Source organism: Elephantulus edwardii, unplaced genomic scaffold (genome assembly GCF_000299155.1).
Source record: "Elephantulus edwardii isolate Elephantulus edwardi_28Jun2011 unplaced genomic scaffold, EleEdw1.0 scaffold00032, whole genome shotgun sequence".
NCBI classification, from domain to species: Eukaryota; Metazoa; Chordata; class Mammalia; order Macroscelidea; family Macroscelididae; genus Elephantulus; species Elephantulus edwardii.
This window is the reverse complement of record NW_006399782.1, coordinates 9,022,053-9,045,067: the sequence shown is the minus strand read 5'-3', so window position 1 is coordinate 9,045,067 and position 23,015 is coordinate 9,022,053. Positions and strand designations below refer to the sequence as shown.

General features: G+C 41.8%; 1 protein-coding gene across 2 annotated transcripts in view; it reads left to right on the top strand.

Moving 5' to 3' along the window:
- CASR (calcium-sensing receptor) overlaps positions 1–8,147 on the top strand; it is a 72,522-nt gene extending 64,375 nt beyond the window's left edge. The window contains exons 5-6 of one of the 2 annotated variants that reach the window (XM_006884238.1): positions 4,757–4,880; positions 6,532–8,147. In XM_006884238.1, the coding sequence (XP_006884300.1) occupies positions 4,757–4,880; positions 6,532–8,033 (1,626 nt within the window). In that variant the 3' untranslated portion in view covers positions 8,034–8,147. Of the gene's footprint in view, positions 1–4,714; positions 4,881–6,531 lie in introns of both variants that reach the window. The other variant, XM_006884237.1, reaches the window with a different exon arrangement.
- The last annotated feature ends 14,868 nt before the right edge of the window (positions 8,148–23,015 follow it).

Here is a 23,015-nt window from a genome sequence, read left to right as displayed (position 1 = left end):
GCCTGTCTTTTGCCTTCAGAGCAGTTTCCACATTTGAACTGTGAGAGAGGTGTGGCCTCTGGATTAGCAGCCCAACTCCTTATAGAACAGACTCTTGGAAGCAAGGATTTTGAAGCTCCATCTCATATACTTTGGGCACATGGCCAGGAGGGACCAGTCCTTGGAGAAGGACATCATGCTTGGGAGGTGGAGGGACAGCACAAGAGAGGAAGACTCCAGATGAGGTGGATTGACTCAGTGACTGGGGTAATGGGGTTAGATGTATCGGAGACAGTAAGACTGGCACATGACAGGACAGAGTTCAGAGCTATCATACATAGCGTCTGTTTATAGGCTATGTATGTGACTATGAGTCACAGGCAACTTGATGGCACATAACAAATTGAGTTGGTTCAGACTCATAGCAACCTTCCATCTAGTCACCAAGGCTATGAATCACAAATGGGAAGACTTCTCATCTTTTTTCTATGAAGCTGCTGTTGGATTCAAACGCCTGGAGGCTCACAGCCTTTGGATTAACAGAACAACTCACTGTAGACTACGCCACCACAGCTCCTTAGAGATTCCTAGAGGTCTCTAATATTTGTTCTCTCCACCCCTTAATAAATAATGGAACTCTGTTTCTATGGTCCAGTTGATCACCTAGAGTAAAGAGACTTTCTAGCCTCCTCATCTAAGTAGGGATCCCTGACCAAATTCTAGACAATAGGATATAGGTGGCAATGCTAAGTGATAGTTTCTGGGGACTTTCTTTAAGGCAGTATGGTGCTTTCTCAAAAAGTTGGAAATAGAAATACCATTTGACCCAGCATTTCCACTACTGGGAATATACCCTAAAGAAATCAGAACTGCCACCCAGGCAGATATATGCACACCCGCGTTTATTGCTGCTTTGTTCATAATAACAAAGAATTGGAAACAACCTAAGTACCCATCAACAAACAAATGGCTAGAGAATCTGTGGAATATTCATGCGATGGAATACTATGCAGCACTGAAAAACAAAGAGCTCATGAAATATTATACAAAATGAGTGACCATGAAGGACATTATGCTGAGTGAAATAACTCAGTCACAAAAGGACAAATACTGTATAATGCCACTGTAATAAAACAGGACTGATATGGGGGTTGGGGAGAAACGAAAAAAAGAGGGGACAAATAATATACACAGTATTGAAACAGACAAGGGAGAGAACTGTATATAAGGACTATATGATTAGGTATTATTGGCATGACAAGAGTCCAGAATAAGAGCTGCATAGTAAAGGGCGGAGGGGGTGGGGGTGAAGAATGTATAACAATGAAATAACTCATTTTTTTTCACATGCTTATCATATTTATTCTTATTCTTTGTTTTTAACAGTATATCATTGTTAATTTCTTTTTTTATTAATTTCAATGAACATTTACAGAGATTTTGGATTTCCATTCATTCATTGTTGCACTTTTCTCTCTGCCCACCCCCACCCCCAGTTCATTCTTTGAAAAGTAAAAGAAAAATTCCTTCATTGGTATATAATCCCCCTGCACTCCCCACCCCCACTCCAAGTATACTCCACTCTGCAACCTTCATTCTGGACTCTTATGATAATAACAATGCTCTATAATATATTGCTTTTAAACTGTTCTCTCCCTCATCTGTTTCAATGGAAAGAACTCATTTTTTCTAAAAAAAAAAAAAAGCAAATTGGGGGTGGGGGGCAGGGAGGAAAATGTGCAACAGTGAATGAATGGAAATCCAAGTTCTCTATAAACTTTCATTAAAATATCAATTAAAAAAGAAATTAATCTTTGCAAATATCTTTTATTCTCTATTCATCCTTTTCTCCATCTTGCTTCCTGTACACCATACATCAAGGACCACAGACCAACACTAACTCTGGAAGAAGAATGAGGTAGAAAGGGCTCAGGTCTTCAATGCTGTGGAATGCCTTATGTAAGCCAATCTTGTTTGTAAGCATAGATGCATAAATCCTAAATAAATATCAACAAAGTTAGGCCATAAGATTAATAGCATTTGCAGTGAATCAGCAGAAATGTAATATGCAATGATGGCCACACATCCTGCTTGTAAATTCTGCTTATTACCTTAACAGAATAAGCTGACTTAGACTATAATGTTAAAAACAGAGAGAAAGCAGCCACTAACGTGCAACACCCTTTCTGATTAAAAACAAGTAGTTGTCAATCTCAATGGTGGCCATATTCTTGCTGGCCTCAGCTCTTATAAGTTCTGGGACGTTGGAAAATATAAAACTTAAGGCAGAGACTCTCAAACACCACCAAACCTCAGGTATGTCCATGCTGAGCTACATACAACTCAGGTCAGGGCATCATCACCTTCCAGCCCTCAGGGAGAAGCCGTTTTGGGGACCTACAATTTCTCTAGATTGGAATCCTCTAGCTTAAAAGATCTAGAAGAGAAGATAAAGAGGTTTGGACACCTGTTATGGTCAAAACTTCACCCTAGCAAGGCTTTTTTTTATTTTGAAAATTAATATATACGCGTTTCATTCAATGCACATGAAACAAAGCATGCAAGCTTTTTTCTGACAGTTTGTAACCATTGAAATAAACTTGTAGATTAGATTCTTTTACTCTTGAACACCTAGATATGTCTGATGATAACTAAGCAATCTTAGACTAAAGTGATCCATAGGCAAGTAATTACAAAGGAAGAATTAAACTAGAATCCTGCAACTTCCTAGCAAAGCTTTTACGCCGCTTTGCTCTTATTCCATCATCACTCACTCAAGAGGCCTAAGCCTTGATGGGAAACCTTTTTTTAGGGAGAAACAGACAATCATTCTTCCAAAGCCAAAGTAAGAAAGAAGCAAGTTATCAGCTGCTGTTGAGTTGATTACAACTCATAGTGGCCACATGAGCGTCAGAGTAGAAATGCTGCAAAGGGTTTTCACTGGATGACATTTTTGAAGTAGAGCTTCTGAGCCACCTGTGAGTGGACTGGACCTTCCAAGCTACTCTTTGGCAGCTAAAAGCACATTAACCATTTTCTATTCAGGAACTCCAACGAGGCAAGACCAAAACCACTGTCTTCAAGTCAACTTGAACTGTAGCAATGGGGCCAAGTGTGTCAGAGATGGTGAGCTTGGTTCAGGATGTGGCCAGGTTCAGAGCAGTAATCCATCCCTACGAATCACATTCTACTTGACAATGCATAACAATATCCCAGCTGTAGAAGATGCTGCTACCTGGAGAGAATCTGTACAACTGCAAGAATCTGAAGAAATGGGCCTCATCTCCCGAATCCTACCACCAAACCCACTTGCGACATACGTGTCTCACATGATTATATCAACATTGATATATTACCTCCAAAACAATTTTCTCCCAACATCGATGACAACAAAAAGAATATCAAAGCAGAAGATAATTTGGTCATGAAAAGGTTAAAAAGAAAAACCCAGCTGTTCCTCATTATTCAGTCCTAGGACCAGATAAGCCCCATCTGATAAATGAGCTTCCCCTCAGCTGATGTACTTAACTAAACATGGCAATTAGGGCCCTGCCACATTATTGTTTCAGATTTGGCAAATACCAGGTGCCCTGTTAGTGGACTTGGATCAAAAGCAATCATAATTAAAGCTTAATGTGATTGATTTCATGCTTTGGGGTTGTTCAGGCTTGTTGTCTCGCTGAAATTACCCTATAAAACTAGGACATTGTGATGTAATATTGACCCAGGAAACCGAGAGGACTGAAGTGTGCATCTGTGCTTGATTCATAGTTGAATCCAAAGCTGAGACAAGCATGAATGCTTTCAAGTCATCGGTGCTACAGAGTGGAAAAATCATCCAACATGCATACAAAGCACTGCTGATTGGGAAGCCAGTCCTTAAAAACTGTTGAGCCTCCTGTTTTAGAAATCAGTCGGAGGGGTGGGGGGCGTGGGGGGTTGGAGAAGCTCAGCAGCATCCCCTGTGCAGTGAGGGGAGGTGGGTGGGTAGCACTCACACATAGATGTGAACACACCCCCACATTTCCTCTGGCACGTGTCTGAATGATCCCGAGCTTGGAGACGCTGAACGTGGTGTGTAGTCATCTGAGACTGACTCACACAAGTTAGCCACTGAATGCAAGATAAACAGAAAACAAAAGAGCTCTGGAAAATCCAGAAAACAACAATGCTAGTCCTCCTGGTCTGTCCCTCTGCTGACATCATGGAGTGATGGAATGACTTTTGACAAGTTGGTGGCCTCCTCTGTAAACTGAGACTAGGATGCCCGTGCCCAGCCTTCCTCACTGGGTTGCTGCTGCAAGTATCTCAGGGGCCATACTATAAAACCTAAAATAAAAGTGCAGGAAGTACGCCCACTGCAAAGTTCAGAGTCTCGTGTTCAAACATTATATCTGTGTCAGGACCTCTGCGTGGGCTGGTCCTTCTGTATGTGGGTCCACAATCCTGTGGCTCTTCCTGTGTCTCTAGCATTTGAGTCCATAGTCAGTTCACAGGTGTCTCATTCTGGTACATGGAGAGGAGTGTTCTGCAGAGAATTATCCATGCAGGTTTTGTGCAGACTGTGTAGATTCAAAAAGAAATTATTTTGGAATCCCATAGATGTGTGTGTGCAGCCCTTAGGTGTTTCTCCCTCACACAGTGAACAGCACAAGGACCTGTATTTCAAGTGGCTATGGAGTCAGCACACTAGGCCTGTGCCCAAAGTTCTGCCTCTTGCCTATGTACAAGACAGTCCCTTATCTGTACCTCTCATGCTGTGTTCTCTGTCCTCCAGGTGCCATTCTCCAACTGCAGCCGAGACTGCCTGGCAGGAACCAGGAAAGGGATCATTGAAGGGGAGCCCACCTGTTGCTTTGAGTGTGTGGAGTGTCCCGATGGGGAGTACAGTGATGAGACAGGTAGAGGACCTGTCCCTGGTGCACACTATGCAGGCCCACTGTGCAGGGCTTGGTCCCCTGAAAGTGCGGGCTTAGATGATGCTTAGCATAGTTCCTCATTTAATTCGACTGTGTCTGAGCATAGCTCTGTGCTGGCTGGGCACTGAGGGGGCATAAACTACAATATTAAATGTCATCTTCCTCCTATAACCACAGCTTGTCTGTCAGTTTGCCACACCATGGTGGTTTGCATGCTGTGTAATGCTGGAAGCTATGCCAACAGAATTTCTACAACAGCGGGGTCACCCATGGTTTGAAAACATAGAAATCCTTACAAACACCCCTTCTATTTATCTTCTTCTAATCTTGGTTCTCCTCTTCAATATTTCCTTTATTCCTTATCAGAAGCCCTGATAAGAACTTTACAAGTTCTTTTTCAAGCTCTAGAGTTAACAGGCCATTACAGATTATCTATTGGATTCCTGACTGTACATCTGTTATCTTATATATTCTTCCTATGCCTCAGATTTATCTGGACAGTGAGGATAATAATTAAACTTATTTTATGGATTTTTAAGAGTCAAATGAGTTAGTATTGATGAAGGACATAGTAAATCCTAGATAAGTGTTTGTTAAATAAAACCATGACTGGTATATTGGAATATACCAGTTTTGTTTTATTTTATTTTAAATAATAATTGCCATTATTATCTCATTTCTCCTACACCACATCATGCAGTAATTACTGTGTATGTTTCATAGATGAGGGACCCCGAATCTCCAAGAGATGAAGGAACCTAACCCAGGTTACAGCCAGTAAATGTCCAGGCAAGTGACCAGACTAGGACTCCCCTCTCTCACTCCTCAGTATCACGTGCTGCCTGTGACATAACAGAAACAGAGCAAACCTTTATTGAGCCTGCAGCCCCCTCACTAAAAACCCATAAATGTTTAGTGGGGATGGCTACTGTCATAGCGTGCGATTCTTTGCTTTCATCTTCAAGGAAACCTTTCTGTCCTAACATGTCTATGAAGCCCATCCACTCACCCAAAATAAGTAGGCTGACTTGAACCACTCTGTGAAAAGTTGATGAACTGTGCCACACAGTAAAGGGGAAGGCCAGTCCCTGTCCAGCAAGACTAATTTCTAATACAAACCATCAGCAAGTGCTATTCGTGGAAATATGCATCCCCCCATGGCAACGTACAAAAGACAGTCATTACTAGAGCCATCAAAAGCATATGAAATTAACTAAGTACATTATTAAACATAAGTCAGGGTTTGCTGTATTCTTTGATAGTGTAAAGCCCACAGTTACTTCATCAATCAATAAACTGTAAATTGGCAGCCTGTGCACCGTCTGCAATACATGCACACACACCCATGCACACACTGCATGCACACATATATGCACACTGAATAGACACGCTCACATGCACACACTGCATGCCTGCACCCATATTTGCACACTGCATGGACACACCCACACATGCACACTGCTGCATACACACACCCATATGAGCACACTGCATGCATACATCCACGTGCACACGCTGCATGCACAGTCACCTACACACACACTGCATGCACACAAACGCACGTGTGCACACACTGCATGCGCGCGCACACGTCTGCACACAATAACTAACCCTTCACGGTAACATCTTACAGATGCAAGCGCCTGCGACAAGTGCCCTGATGACTTCTGGTCCAATGAGAACCACACATCCTGCATTGCCAAGGAGATCGAGTTTCTGGCATGGACAGAGCCCTTTGGGATCGCACTCACCCTCTTTGCTGTGCTGGGCATCTTCCTGACGGCCTTCGTGCTGGGGGTCTTCATCAAGTTCCGCAACACGCCCATCGTCAAGGCCACCAACCGGGAGCTCTCCTACCTTCTGCTCTTCTCGCTGCTCTGCTGCTTCTCCAGCTCCCTGTTCTTCATCGGGGAGCCCCAGGACTGGACGTGCCGCCTCCGGCAGCCAGCTTTCGGCATCAGCTTCGTGCTCTGCATCTCGTGCATCCTGGTGAAAACCAACCGTGTGCTCCTAGTGTTCGAGGCCAAGATCCCCACAAGCTTCCACCGCAAGTGGTGGGGTCTCAACCTGCAGTTCCTGCTGGTGTTCCTCTGCACCTTCATGCAGATCGTCATCTGCGTGATCTGGCTCTACACCGCGCCCCCCTCGAGCTACCGCAACCACGAGCTGGAGGACGAGATCATCTTCATCACCTGCCACGAGGGCTCGCTCATGGCCCTGGGCTTCCTCATCGGCTACACCTGCCTGCTGGCCGCCATCTGCTTCTTCTTCGCCTTCAAGTCCCGGAAGCTGCCGGAGAACTTCAACGAGGCCAAGTTCATCACGTTCAGCATGCTCATCTTCTTCATCGTCTGGATCTCCTTCATCCCGGCCTACGCCAGCACCTACGGCAAGTTCGTCTCGGCCGTGGAGGTGATCGCTATCCTGGCGGCCAGCTTCGGCTTGCTGGCCTGCATCTTCTTCAACAAGGTCTACATCATTCTCTTCAAGCCCTCCCGCAACACCATCGAGGAGGTGCGCTGCAGCACGGCCGCCCACGCCTTCAAGGTGGCCGCCCGGGCCACCCTGCGCCGCAGCAACGTATCCCGCAAGCGGTCCAACAGCCTGGGCGGCTCCACGGGCTCCACCCCGTCCTCCTCCATCAGCAGCAAGAGCAACAGCGAAGACCCCTTCCCGCAGCCCGACAGGCACAAGCCCGGCCAGCCACCGGCCTTGACGCAGCCGGGGCAGCCCTTGACCTTGCAACCCCAGCAGCAGACACCCCAACAGCCCAGATGCAAGCAGAAGGTCATCTTCGGCAGCGGCACGGTTACCTTCTCGCTGAGCTTCGACGAGCCTCAGAAGAACGCCATGGCCCCCAGGAACCCCGCACACCTGAACTCCCCGGAGGCCCAGGCAGGCAACGAGACGCTCAGCAGACGTCAGGCCTTGCTCCCCCTTCAGCGCAGGGAGGCGAGCAGCTCAGAACTGACTCGGCAGGAATCAGACTTCCAAGGGCCTGCAGGTGGGGACCGCCGCCAGCTGGAGACTGAGAGCCCCGAGGAGCTGGCCCCAGCACTGGTAGTGTCCAATTCTCGGAGCTTTGTCATCAGTGGTGGAGGCAGCACTGTCACAGAAAACATACTGAACTCGTAAAATCCAAGGAAGACCCCGGCCAGCCAGAATCCAGAGAGGGTTCACCATGTGATCACATTCTCCTTCCGAAATGAGGAATCCTGCCCCAGACTCTTTCCTTCCCTCTGAGGAAGAAGGGACAACAGAGACATCCAACATTTCAAACTTATTCAAATGATGGCGAAATGACTAATTAATGTCCTTTTAAAGTCAAAAAACAGCAGAGAAAAATCTGTGAGTTCCTGCGGATGAATCTACTAGAGTGGGAGGATTATCACTGTCACACTTGTTCATCCACATCCAATCCCTCCTGCCCTGTACTATCCCACCCAACAGACCAGAGACTCAACCAAGACTGTGAGTTACCCACCTACTCCCAGCCCTGACGGTGGTGGATGGACTATGTTTTAATAGAGACAGGACTTTCCAGATTTGTCAACCTGGGGGGGGGGGGAAAATCCAAAACAAAAAAAACAGTCTGAAGGACAGAATGTAACCAGTGTCTGTGTAATACTGTGTCCGTGGAAAGAGCTTCAAATGTTCACACATGCAAGGTGAATGTGTCCCCTTATATTTATGAAAACCGTAGCTATCTGGCCTCCTCCTTGCTGCTGTTCCTGTGTGACATCTCAAAGGCTGCATCCCTCCTGTCCTCGTGCCTCTGATTTTGACCAGAATGTGGCAGGCGGTGTTTAGATTCCAAGGTCACAAGAATCACTGCAAACTGCTGGAGAGAAACAGCCAAAATCAGTGAGAGATATCTGTTACTAATTTTGCTGTTAATGGCTTTATCCTTAAGAAAATGCCTCTGTTGTAACAGCCTATAACAGACTGAAGTGTCGATCTGGTTTATTTGAGGCAGTAGTATTGAGCCCCATTATCCTTTCCTCTCTTCTTCCACTAGCCCTAACCCCACAAACAGTCTTTTCAAGACCCCAAGGGACCAGAAGTTCCCTTCCTCTCTGCCCCCAAAGGCTTCCTGAAGTCGGATCCATACCTGCACCAAAGAGAGTCAGTTGGGACAAGAGTGTGGTCCTAACAGCTCTCAGCATTAGCCCAGCACTCCACCCCTCGAATACCAAACTAGGCTCCCTTCAGCAGTGAACTCTGCGCATTGAGTAGTGAAAGGGATTGGATAGCGTACAGCTGAGTCCTCAGGCTTTGGCAACAGAAAGACCAGAGTTCAAGCCTTGGCTTAGCCACTTAGAAATGAGTGGCTTTAAGCGAGGAATCTTAACTGTTCGAAGCCCATCTTTTGTCTCTAAAAATTGTTCTTTTCCTTCTGAGTTCCTTTGTGGATTAGATGAGATCATAATGTATGTCAAATACTTAGCATAGTGCCTAGCACATAGGAAGTAAGCACTCAATAAATATTAGTATTGTTGATATTGTATTGTTCTTGTTTTAACTTGCTTAGAATAGAAAACAAAATTTATCTATATACCATACCATTCATGATTTAATGACTGTATTGTTGCTGTTGAGTACCGTTAAGTCGGGATGACCCATAGCTGACCCTCCAACAGATTTTCAAAGGCAGTTAACTGCACAAGCAGAGACTGCCCATCCTACTCCCTGCTGGTGGATTCGAACAGTGTGCCTTCAGGATTGCAGCACAGCGTCTTACCACTAGGCCACCAGAGCTTTCTCATGATACTCATGACTAACGTAACTGTTTCCATAATAAACCCAAGAACTCTAAGGGATCAGTGCCAGTAACACTGGCTTATAGTGAAGAAACCAGAAAATTAGTTCACACCCCCCAGTCCACCCAGAGAGCCCCATGCTCCCACTCTGCTGGGCTGTGGTGCTTATGTCCCGATCTCTGTTTGTTGACAAAAGCACCTCTGCGGACAAACTCTGACCCCTGACTCCAGTCTGGAATGCTCCTTAGATCATTCTTTGAAAGTGCCACTCTCCAGCTGTGACCAAACTACAACTATTAAATCTCCCTGAAATCTCAAATAATATAGCTCTTGGCAATTTCTTCTGATCAAACACTTCTTGATTTTTTTTTTTTTGCATTTTCCCATTTTTTTAATTTGAGTGAAAGTTAACAAATTATATTGGTTTTCATTCCATTATTCATACACACTTTGTGTTCTAACACTACTTAAAATTGCTCAGTGTAATTCATTACAAGGTCTAATCAAATTCAATCACCTTGGAGAAGGCCTGGACTGCAGATTTGTTTTCCTCTCCCTCCCTTCTCATCCCTGTTAACCTTTTAAGATTGATTCTTTGTGTGGGTAAAACTTTCCCTAGCTAAAATACAAGTCTTGAGTCTCCTTAACTTTTTTCCCTATATTCAGCTTTTTTTCCCTCTCCTTGATTTTTAAGGTAATTGGCTGACATAATGGCTGTTAAGACCATGATAGCTTCGTGGTCTGGCAGCTTATTGGTAAGGTGTTATGCTGTCAACCCAGAGGCTCTCAGCTCGAACCAGCAGCTCCTCTGTGGGAGAAAGATGGGCAGTCTTCTCCCACATAATTTGCTGCCACTGAAACTCACTGTAGGGCCAGCTATGAGTCATATATGACTCAATGATACATAGCAACAAAACTATGATGAAAATGCATTACAAGGCCCCATGTTGGAACATGACTGGAGATGCATCTTGAGAGTGCCCTTGTTAGGTATCTGCTCCCCATCCTGAAAGGGCACCAGCCTCGAGCCCACATCCCCATGCTCTTGTCCCCACGCTGCTCCTAGTGGGTGTAGCCTACCGATATCCACCCCCCTCTGCCAGCTCTCTCTGCTTCCTCCAGGCCTATCACTGGAGCATGGCAACTAACTGCTAACTGTCCACCCCCTCCCCCTAAGCATCACACACTGCATGTCTACCAGAAAATATGGAGAATTCCTGAAGGTTAGTAAGAGATTACAGCCTTCAGTATAAATTGCATCTGACTGTAAAACAAAACAGAAAAAAAAAAACCCCAACAACAAAAAACAAACAACCAAAACCAAACTAAAAATCCAACCTCCAAAATTCTCACAATTAGAAAAATAACATCACAATTAATACAGACTGAACCTGTCATTGACTTCATTCTACTTGAGTCTACAACCAATATCTACAGAAGCAGCAGTAAAGATATCAATCAACCTTGAAGACTCATTCATGTGAATATTTTGCAAAAGGTCTGGAACAGTGCCTGGTATCTACCTGCTTCTAAATGAATATTTTTTAAATAAATGGAAAAAAAGAAGACATCAAGCAATGTATTGCATTAGAAAAATCTGCTTCAAAAATATCTCTTTAAAATTTGAAAAAGAAAAGATAACACTTTAGTTACTAAGATGTCCCCAATCCATTATTTTATTCCATCACCTCATATGCATACAAAAGCTGGGCAAGGAAAAGGGGAGACACAAGAAGAACCGATGCATTTGAACCATAGTGGTGCCAAAGAATAGTGGTCATAGGCTACAAGAAAAACAAACAGATTTTTCTCAGAGGAAATACGACCAGAATCCGCCTTAGAAATGAGAATTACAAGATTTCAACTAATTGATTTTCTATTTTTCATCAGGAAAAATCAACCACTAGATTAAGATATCTTGGTATAGTAGTAAAGGGTCCGTAGAAATTAGGGAACCCTCAATGAGATTAACTGGATGGCAGCCACAAAAATAGATTCAAATTTATCAATGATGGTCTGAGAACAGGTAAGATTTTGTTCTGGTGTGTATATATATAAGGTTGCCACAAGTCTGTGCTGATTTGACAGAAATTAACAAGCTCCCAGGTCACTACTCAAGGAGCAGGGCACAGATCTCCACATCTATATAGACATTTGTGTTAGTAGAAAAGTGTCCCTCAAAGATACCCATGTCCCATTTCCTGAAACCTGTGAATATGTTACTGTTATAGATTGAATTAATGTCCACAGAAAGATATATACTGAAGTCCTTACTCCTGTACCTGTGACTATGACCTTGTTTGGACACTGGGCTTTTCTTTCATTATCTGTTAAATTAAAAGAGGTTTGACAGAGTAGAGTGGGTTCTAATTTAATCTTTTCTGACTGATGGTTTATAAAAGGTGGATTAGATGTAGAAACAGATACACACACACACACAACACACACAAGAAAGGCAATGTAAGAAAATATATCTGTAAGCAGCAAAGGAATGCCAAAAATTGCTGGCTGCCAACAGAATCTAGGAGAAAGGTATGGAACAGATGGACTGCATGGTCCAAAACCTGCATTTGGACTTCTGGCCTCCAGTTAGCAAATGGATGTCTGTCCTGCCAAGGGGAAAGCTGCTATTGTTGTAGTTATGTTGAGTAGCTGGCAACTCATAGTGACCCTATGTACAATAGCCCTAAACCCTGCTCTATCTGTGCCAATCTTACTGTCTCTGATACACCTGTCCCCATTACCCCAGTCACTGAATCAATCCATCTTATTGAGGGTCTTCCTCTCCTGTGCTGTCCCTCCACCCTCCTAAGCATGACCGTCCCTCTCCAAGGACTGATCCCACCTTGCAACATGTCCAAAGTATGTCAGGCAAAGCTTCAGAATCCTTGCTTCCAAGGAGCAGCCTGGCTTTACCCTCTCCAGGATGAAATTGTATTCAATACTTTTTTCCAGCACCACAGCTCAGAGGCATCAATTCTCCTATCATCCCTAGTCAATGTCCAGCTTTTCTATGAATAGCAAGTACTTGCAAAGAACATGGCCTGTATCAGGCGCACTTTAGTCTCCAGACTGACATCACTGCTCTTCAGTACTTTGTAGAGGTCTCTGACAGCAGAGGTTCCCAATGCAGTTCATCTTTTAATTTCCTGGCTGCTGGTACTAAGAGTGTTGATTGTGGCACCAAGCAAACTAAAGCTGTTAACAGTCTCAATCTCTTAATCATCTAGCACGAAGCTGCCAATCGGCGTAGTGGTGAGAATCTTTGTTTTCTTGATAGTGAGCTTTGATCCATATTGAAGGCTGCAGTCCCTGACTTTCTGCAGCAAGTTCTTCAGGTCCTCCTCAGTTTCAGCAAGCAGGGTTTTGTCATCTATATAACACAGATTGTTTCTGAGTCTACTTTCTATCCTGATGCCACATTTCTCCTCATAGAGCCCAGGTAACTAATAAGCTGACTTTGAGATGGCAGGGAGGTTATTTTTAATTATAAGTTGATATGATAGTTCAAAGATTCTTCAAAGTTGAAGATAGAAACAGAAGAGAGGGTCAGGGTGAAATAATGTGACAAAGCTTTGAGTGACTACCACAGGCTCTCATGCTTGGAGAAGCTGGACATCGCAAGAAATTGGATTTCTCTGTATAGCCACCAGAATGATGTAGCCTACCAATACCTTGATTTTAAGTAGTCAGACTCATTTTAGACTTCTAACCTCCATGACCATAAGATACTAAATTTGTTACAGCAGCAATAGGAAGCTTACTGCTGCATTTGTCATCTTCTGGTCCTAGTTTTACCAGCTCAGGGCAACAGGCCAGGCAGTGCCTGTCTCAGAGATCTCTGCCCCTCTCTCTGACTAGTGTTCCCTCCAACCAGCTCATCTCCCTTCTCCCATAGAGAATGGCCAATATTCTAGTCCTCCAAATCTATTTAGGTAAGTTTAAATTTTGTGTTCTAAGTCTTTCTTGACTTTGACTTTGGGTAATTAATAGCCATATTCCCTCAATCTATTATCTGTTAGTAGCAGAATTCTGAAAAACATAGCTTCAAGTGTTTGGTTTTCTCTTGTATAAAAAAAAAATCAGAGGTAAGTCAATAATCCCTTTCCCTTGAAATAGTCCTTTAAAAAAATATATTCCTTAGCACATCTTTTTGGCAATGGTAAAATGCTTAGCATTATTTTGAAAATAAAATTGAATTATATAGTTGTCAAGGTTTTTACTTTAATAAGAGGACTTCCTAGAAAATTGTAACAATTCCCATTGACATTTTGGAAGTAACTTTAAATATAATCTATAACCTACATGCTTAAATGTTTCATGAAAATCTGTAAGATATAACAGAAGGGACGCTTTACAAAAACATCACTCAATATCCCCAGGACCCAGTTTTACCACCAATTTCTGCTTCTAGATCTGTTAACTGGATTTATGTCCCAGCAAGTCCCAAGAGGTGAAGTACCTAGGAAGAAATACTCCAAAGTCCAAAACAATTTCTCAATTTTTGTAATAAACCGAAATCTGGAAAACGGTGTTGAAATAATAGTGGAAGAAGTATCACATTACATCAGATACATTGATTGGATCCACTAAGCACAGTCTCTTCTTCACTCATTGTTACAGCTGGAAGTGTTAGGAAAGAAAATAATAGTTTTATTTAATTGAGTGACTGAAGTATGGACTAAGTGATGGCTTACACTAAATTGAACAGAAATGCCAGACCTTCCTTAATAAACCACATACCATAGAAGAAAGTGCACAAAGATATAGGGAAATCTACTTATTAGTGCAGCTCTTTATCACTAAGCCACCATAGTTCCCTAACACAAAATAAGGCATGATTAAATCACTACAGAAGATGCTGTCAAGGACCTCTCCAGAGTACTGAAGAGCAATGATGTGAGTCTAGAGACTAAGCTGTGTCTGATTTAGACGATGGTCTTCATGATTACTTGCTGTGCATCAGAGCACTGGTCAATGGCTAAGAATGATGAAAGAATAGATGCCTTTGAGTTGTGGTGCTGGAGAAGAGGATTGAATATATCATGGACTATTAGGAGGACAAAGAGTTTTGTTCTAGAGAGGGTTAAACCAGGCTGCTCCTTGGAGACAAGGATTCTGAAGCTTCATGTAACATACTTTGGGTATGTTGCAAGGAGGCACCAGTCCTTGGAGAGGAATATCATGCTTGGAAGGGTGGAGAGACAGTGCAAGAGAGGAAAACTGTTGATGAGATGGATTGGCTCAGGGACTAGGGTAATGGAAATAGGTGTGTCCGAGACAATGAGGTTGGCTCAAGAAAGAGCAGCATTCAGAGCTATTGTACGTAGAAAGAGTATACAGCCATTGTACCAAAAGGAATTGGTGGACATAGAAGAATTTCAAAAAACAATGAATGAGCAAGAGCCTTTGGTGATGAAGGAAGAAGTTCAAGCTGCTCTGAAAGAATTGGCAAAAAAAAATAAGGCCCCAGGAATTGATGGCATACCAATTAACATATTTCAGCAAACAGACACTGCCATGGATGTGCTCACCAAGTTGTGCCAAGAAATCTGGAGGACAACCACCTGACCAAATGACTGGAAGGGGTCTATATTTGTTCCCAATCCAAAGAAAGATGATACAACAGAGTGTGGAAATTATTGAACAATATTACTGATATCACATGCAAGCAAGATTCTGCTGAAGATTGTCCAAAACCAACTGGAACAGAACATCAACAGAGAACTGCCAAAAGTGCAGGCTGGATTTAGAAGAGGCCATGGTACTAAGGATATTATATGTTAGATGTATCTTGGCTGAAAGCAGGGAGTACCAGAGGAATATCTGTTTTTCATTGACTATGCAAAGCCATTTGACTGTGTGGATCACAACAAACTGTGGCTGACTCTGAAAAGAATGGGAACCCCAGAATGCTTGATCGTGCTTATGAGAAACCTATACTTGGACCAGGAGGCAGTTGTCAGAACAGAGCAAGGAAACTGTGTGGTTCAAAATTGAGAATAGTGTATGTTAGAGATGTGTTCCATCTCCCTATATTTTCAATCTATATGCAGAAGAGATTATCTGGGAGGCTGCTCTCTTTGAGGAGAAAAGTGGCATAAGGATTGGAAGAAGACTTATAACACACTGCGTTATGCAGATGACACAACCCTGCTTGCTGAAACTGATGAGGACCTGAAGTGCTTGCTGCAGGAGATCTAGGACTGAAGCCTTCAATATGGATTGAAGCTCAACATAAAAAATTTAAAAAAAAACAAACCCAAACCAAAAACAAACCACCAAAAGTTTTTAACACTGGGTTAATTTGCAGCACCATGATAGATGTAAAAGAGAGTAAGGTTGTTAGCAATTACAGCTTTCCCAGCTCCACAATCAACACCCTTGGCACCAGCAGTCAGGAAATCAGATGAATTGCATTGGGAAAGTCTGCTGTCAGAGACCTCTCCAAAGTACTAAAGAGCAACAATGTCAGTCTGGAGACTAAGGTGCACCTGATATAGGCCATGGTCTTTGCAATTACTTTCTATGCATCAGAAAGCTGATGGACAATCACTAAGGATGATATAAGAAGGTTGGATGCCTTTGAGCTGTGGTGCTGGAGAAGAGTATTCATACCATGGACTGCTGGAAGAACAAACAAGTTTGTCCTGGAAAGGGTGAAACCAGGCTACTCCTTGGAGGCAAAGATTTTGAAGCTTTGTCTCACATACTTTGGACATGTTGCAAGGAGGGGAGGGACCAGTCCTTGGAGAAGGACGTCATACTTGGGAGAGTGGAGGGACAGCACAAGAAAGGAAGTCCCTCAATGAGATGGATTCACTCAGTGACTGGGGTAATGAGGGGAGGTGTGTCACAGACAATAAGATTGACACAGGATAGAGTAGGGTTCAGAGCTGTTGTACATAGGGTCACTTTGAGCCACAAGCAACTCAATGGCACCTAACAACAATATTGTTGATAGGTGTCATTGAGTCAACTATAACTCATACCTTCTTTATGAGCAATGTTGAAATCATGCCCTATCCTGTGTCATCCTCACGATCTTGGCCATGCTCAAGCCCATCGTTGCTTTCACCATATCATGATGTCCGTCTCATTAAAGGTCTTCTTCTCTTTCATTGACTCTACTTTTCCCAGTATGATGTCTTTTTTCCAAGTTTGGCATCTCCTGGAAACATACTAAGGATCATGAAAACAATGACACGTAACATTAACCATTGTACCCTCTCTCTTCCCATGAGTCAACAAAATCTCCAGCCTGTCACATGATCCTGCAGATTTTAGACTTGCCAATCCCTACAACCACATAAGCCAATTCCTTAAAAATCAGCCAATCAGTCAATATCTCTCTCTGTGTGTCTTGCATCATTTTTTTTCTCTACCCAGTGATCATTGCTACTTTGGAAAGAAACCGGGAAAAAAAACAAAACAGTTTTCCAACTGATTAGTGAAACCAAACCCAAACCCACAGCCACTGAGTCATTTCCAGCTCATGGACGCCCTCCATTACGGTGCCAAGGCTATAAATCTATTTTTTAATTTTATTTTACATTACTTTGCTAACAAAGTTTGTAGACATTGTGTTTCACACTATTCTTCATTCACATTGTGTTTCATACAATCATTCCCATGCATTATGTTTTATAAAATTAATCACCATTGGAATAGGCTTATCATTATCCTGTCTTTTTCAGGTCCCCACTGAATCTTTGTCATTTCCTCCACCCCCACCCTCTACCCACTGAGCCGTGCAAAACCCCATAGTTCTGTCCCTACCCATCCTCACCCCTCTGCTCCCACCCCTTTGCTCCTACCCTTTTCCCCCTTGGGTCCTTACATATATTTTACTAGTTATCCTTCTATTTTTACAATAATGGTCCTATGTAATATTTGCCCTTTTGAGACAAATAGTTCCCTCAGCATAGTGCCCTCCAGTCTCTCTCAAGTTATGTAGAATTTTTCCAAATTGTTGTTCCTGAGTGCTGCTTAAAAGGAGGAGCCTGCCCACCTCTCTCCCTCAGAATAGTTGGTGGGTTCCGATTGCTGACATTCTGATTAGCAACCCAACACTTAACCTATTATGCCACCAGGGCTCTTCATCCAATCAATAGAACCCAATCATTTTTATTTGCCACTGCAGAAAAAAACTCATTGATACCAGCTGGTTGAACAAATTTTATTACAATTTCATGAAACATTTAATGCATCACTGAGTCTAGTTTCTCTTAAATCTTGGAAAATTACTTCTTTGAAACATAAATATGTTTCTCTGAAATACACCTTGCCTAGGACACTGTCCCTTCAGGAGGTCTTCCTAGATACGTTTTAAGGACACAAACAAGCTCTACATCCCCACTTCTCTGGGATACAAAACAACAACAACAAAAAAAAACCCTGGGTACAGGAAATGATGCAAAGAATCACAAGCATTTGGTTTACTTCCCCCTGACTATAACCACTTAGGTAGGAGATTCAAAATGTCTTTGGCCCCATTGATTTGTGTAGTCACTGTTGTTTGCAATCTAAACTCCCCATCTCAAGATCACTTTCATGGTTCAAACCTCTCCCAAATGCCTTCCCAGATCCTCCCTCGAGGTATTTGACTTTTCCTATTATTGCATCACTAACTTTACGAGTAGATCTCATGATCAGGGAAAAGATACTTCTGTGTTGGATCAAGCCTTTGACACATATTATTAAAGACTATCTCTTTTATTAGTTCAACTCTATCCTGTATATTCTAGATTCTGCAGCTTTTTCCTCTTGTCTAATCTCTCTAAGTTTACTCCTTAAAAGGATGCACTTCAACTAACTATAACTTCATGATTTTTCTTTTCCAGTAAATTAGTGAACTATGTTTCCCCAGCTTGATCATTTATACCCAACAACTTTCATTTCCTACTGCAGAAAAACCCCTCTGACACTAGTGGGACACATTTTATTGCATGTTAATGAGACACCAGTATGTCTGAGATTTCTTTCTTTCTTTCTTTCTTTCTTTCTTTCTTTCTTTCTTTCTTTCTTTCTTTCTTTCTTTCTTAGTTTGAGGGAGAAGGAAAGTATTTATTTAAGCCAAAAATAGAAATTCCTCTTTAAGTATGAAGGAACCCTGGTAGTGAAGTTGGTTATGCTGCTAACTAGAAGTTTGGCAGTTCTAGCAGCGCCTCTGCAGGAAGAAGAGTGAGGAAAGGGGAGAAGAAAATGGGAAATATTCTGTGTAAAAAACCATGTAGTTCCAGTCTCTCCCAAGTTAGGTCATAATTTACAAAGTTATTGCTCCTGCATGCTGCATAGTATTCCATTGTGTGAATATACCATAATTTCTCAACCCATTTTTTTGTGGTTGGACATTTGAACTGTTTCCATGTTCTTACCTAACTTGGGATGGACTGAAGAGCATTATGCTGAGTGAACTAATTCAGTCCCATGAGGACAAATATTGTATAAAACCGTTATTGTAGAATAAGCATAAGGATCCATGAGGGGTGGGAGAGGCTGGAAGCAGAGAGATGTAGATGTGCAGGGGGAGGGGGTTGTTGTACAATTTGATGGGTGGGGAGTGAGGTAAATTGAAAGAATTTGTTTGAATTTGCATTCAAATTTTGTAAATAAACCAATAGAGGAAAAAAACCAAAGAAACAAAAACAGAAACAACCAACCAACCAGTATAAAATAAAATTTATTTAAAATGAAAAAAAAAGTATTTGAACTTTGTAAACAAAAGAAAAAATTTAGTAAAAGTGGGAAAAGGCTCTAGTGAGTAAAATAGTGTGTAATCCTTGACAGGTAATCTCTCCTGATTTTAACCCAAAGACTTCCAGACTCCGACACTCATAATCATAATAAAATAGATTCGTGGGTTTTGTTGTTGGTTTTTTGGGGTTTTTTGGGTTTTTATAAGCCACACATTTGTGGTCATCTGTCCACATTAGGAAACTAAGACACTTACCCTTTCTGGGCCTAAGTTTTCTGACGTGACAACAGTGACCATTGGGCTTTCCTGCTCTGAACTTCTGTGGCTGAAAATCTTCCCAAATCACGAAAGACTCCATCAGACCAAAAGCCTCTGTGGACTCAAACTTCTAAACACTTTCACATGGTAATAGAAATTGATTGCAGACAAAGTTAGTTTGACAATATACTCTTATATTCAAATGACCATGCAAGAAAACACCAGTCATTAACAATCATAAGTATTGTTTATAATGTGAGTGAAGATGTGGCTGAGAATCAAGAGAACCTCCTTCATTTTAGATGATGCATGCTCCAGTATCTAAGGGCAAAGGGTCACAATAGCTGCAACTTAATATTAAGCATTTCAGCAGTAGATGATAGACAGACAACAAGAAGTTTAAAGAGATAATACTCTTACATGAAGTGACAAGCAACTAAGTGCTATCACCTAAGGTGACCAGGTGGAAAAATTTATTATGAAATGGGTCACATGGGCAGCAGAAAGAAAATAACTGCAGGAAAAACCCAACATAATGTACATAAAATAAATGCAGTGTATTTGGATTATTGTGTGCAAATCAATAAAAATATTTTTTTTAAAAACCCAAAAAATAACAGGGAGAGATATTTTTCCTTATCCCCTCAGCTTTGGTGCCAATGGACAGCATGCACAGTGTTAAGCTCAAAGCCTGTGTAAGTGGGCCTGCCTCCTAGGTTAAGATTGACAGTAGATAAACTGCCAATTTTATCAGGTGGAAGGCAGGCCAGAAGGCTATATCCACCAGAACAGATTTCAGAAGTCAGCAACATGGGTGAGTCTTGTGGGTTTCTCATAGGAGTCCCTCATCTGGGACACAAGTGGGATGAGGTGGACGTCCTTATTCTGAACAGACAGTGTTTGAGCCAGTAGGAGAGCATCGCCTTACCTATGGTATACTATCTGTTCTTACTGTAATAAAAGCTAATTTCTGGGTGTTAACACATTTTCAGGCTCTTATCAGAAGAAAGTGATAAATACAAAGCAATGCATATTAGTTATTGATGCCCTTTTCATAGTTGGCTCATCCTGATGCTGTATATATCACAGTCCTCTAATGTTCATAGGGTTTTCAGAGGACTATTATTTAAGAAGTAGATGCCCAATCCTGCTTCCTGGTCAATCTTAACCTGAGAACTCTACTAAAACCTGTCCTCCATGGGTAGCCATTGTGACATTTGACACACCAGTGGCATAATTTTCAGTATCACAGCAACCTACAAGTTATCTCAGTACAGCAAACTGACAGACAAGTGTTGTACCAATTAGAACGATATTCTAACCCCTAATTAGAACATGGAATGTATGTCGCTTGAATGTCAGAAAACTGAAAAATTAAATGGAACACATAAAATTGACATAATAGGCATCAGTGAGATGAGATGGACTAGCTTTGGCCATTTTGAATCAGATAATTAGAGCAGAGTTTAGGGCTGTTGTACATAGGGTCACTATGAGTTACAAGCAACTACACGGCACATAACAACAACAACAACATACTATGCTGAGAATGAAAAACAGAAGAAGAATGCTGGTGTATTCATAGTCAAAAAGTCAATTTCAAGTTCTATCTTGAAATACAATGTTATGAGTAATAGAATATTATCCATATGTATACAAGGAAGACCCCTTAACATGACTATTTTTCAAATATATGTTCCTACATCTAGAGTCAAAGAGGAAGAAATTGAAAATTTGTATCAAAACTTGTAGTCCAAAATTGACCAAACATGCAATCAAGATGTGTTAGTGATTATTGGTGACTGGAATGCAAAAGTTGAAACAGTGAAGAAGGAATAGTATTTGGAAAATATGGGCTTGGTGATAGAAATGAGGCTGGAAATAGAATGATCGAATTTTGCATTTTCAGTGATTTATTCATTGCAAATACCTTTTTTAAAAGACACAATGGTGAATTTACAAATGGATCTCACCTGATGGGATGCATAGCTCAATATTGGTAGTTAAAACTAAGCCACACGTGGACTGTGGATCAGATGATCAATTACTCATGTGCAAGTCCAAATTGAGGTTGAAGAAAATTAAAATAAGTTCACGAGAGCCAAAACATGATCATGAATCTATTCCATCTGAATTTCAAATCATTTTAAAAATAGGTTTTAAGCACTGAACACCAACAATCGAAGACCAAATGAGTTGTAGGATTATATCAAGGATACCATCCATGGAGAAAGCAAATTGCCACACAAAGACAGAGGAGAAAGGAAAAACCAAAATGGATGTCAGAAGTGACTCTAAAAATTGCACCAGAGCATCAAGAAGCCAAAAAAAGAGAAAACATGCCACAGTAAAAGAGCTGAATAAAAGACTTCAAAGGGTAGCACGAAAGGACAAAGAAAAGCATTATAGTTCATGCAGAGAGCTGGAATTTGAGAATAAAAGCGGAAGAACTCGCTCTGCATTTCTCAAGCCAGGAGGACTGAAAAACTAATTTAAACCTTGAGTAGCAATATTTAAAAATCCTATAGTCAGTATATTGAATGACCCAGAAAACATCAAAGAAGATACACAGAATCACTGTACCAAAAAGAACTGACTGAAGCTGAAAAAAATTTCAGGAAGAAAAAAAAAAATTCAGGAAGTACATATGAGCAGGAGCCAACAGTAATAAAGGAGGAAGTAGAAGCTGCATTGAAGGCATTGGGGGGAAAAAAGGCTCCAGGAATCAATTGAATACCAGTTGACTTGTTTCAATTAACAGATGCAGCCCTGGATGCTCTAACCAGTCCATGCCAGGAAATTTGGAGGAGAGCTGTCAGCCAACAGACTGGAAGAGGTCTGTTTGTTTCCATTCCCAAGAAAGGTGATCCAATAGAAAGTGGAAACTATCAAACAATACCATTAATATCACATGCAAGCAAAATGCTGCTGAAGATTATTAAAAAATGGCTAGAACAGTACAGAGATAGGGAACTGCCAGAAGTTCAAGCAGGATTTAGAAGAAGCCATGTCACCAAGAATCACATTGCTAATTTCAGATGAATCCTGGCTGAAAGTAAGAAATACTAGAAGAATGTCTACTTATTAAACAGTTCTATCCTTCATCTGTTCCAAAGCAGTGTTAATTATTTATCTCCTCTTTTCTCCGTTTCCCCAACCCCCATGTCAATAAGAGGTGCATAGCAAAGTGGACTGGGGGAAAAGGGGTAGGGAGGAAATTAGGCAACAATGAATGCATTTTTTAAAAAAAGAAAATGTCAGCTTATCTAACTTTTCTGTAAACTTTTATGAAAATCACAATAAAAATGGGAGAAATCATATCTACTTATGCTTTATTGACTATGTAAAGACATTTGACAATGTGAAGAATAAGAAGTTATGGCTAACATAGAGAAGAATGGG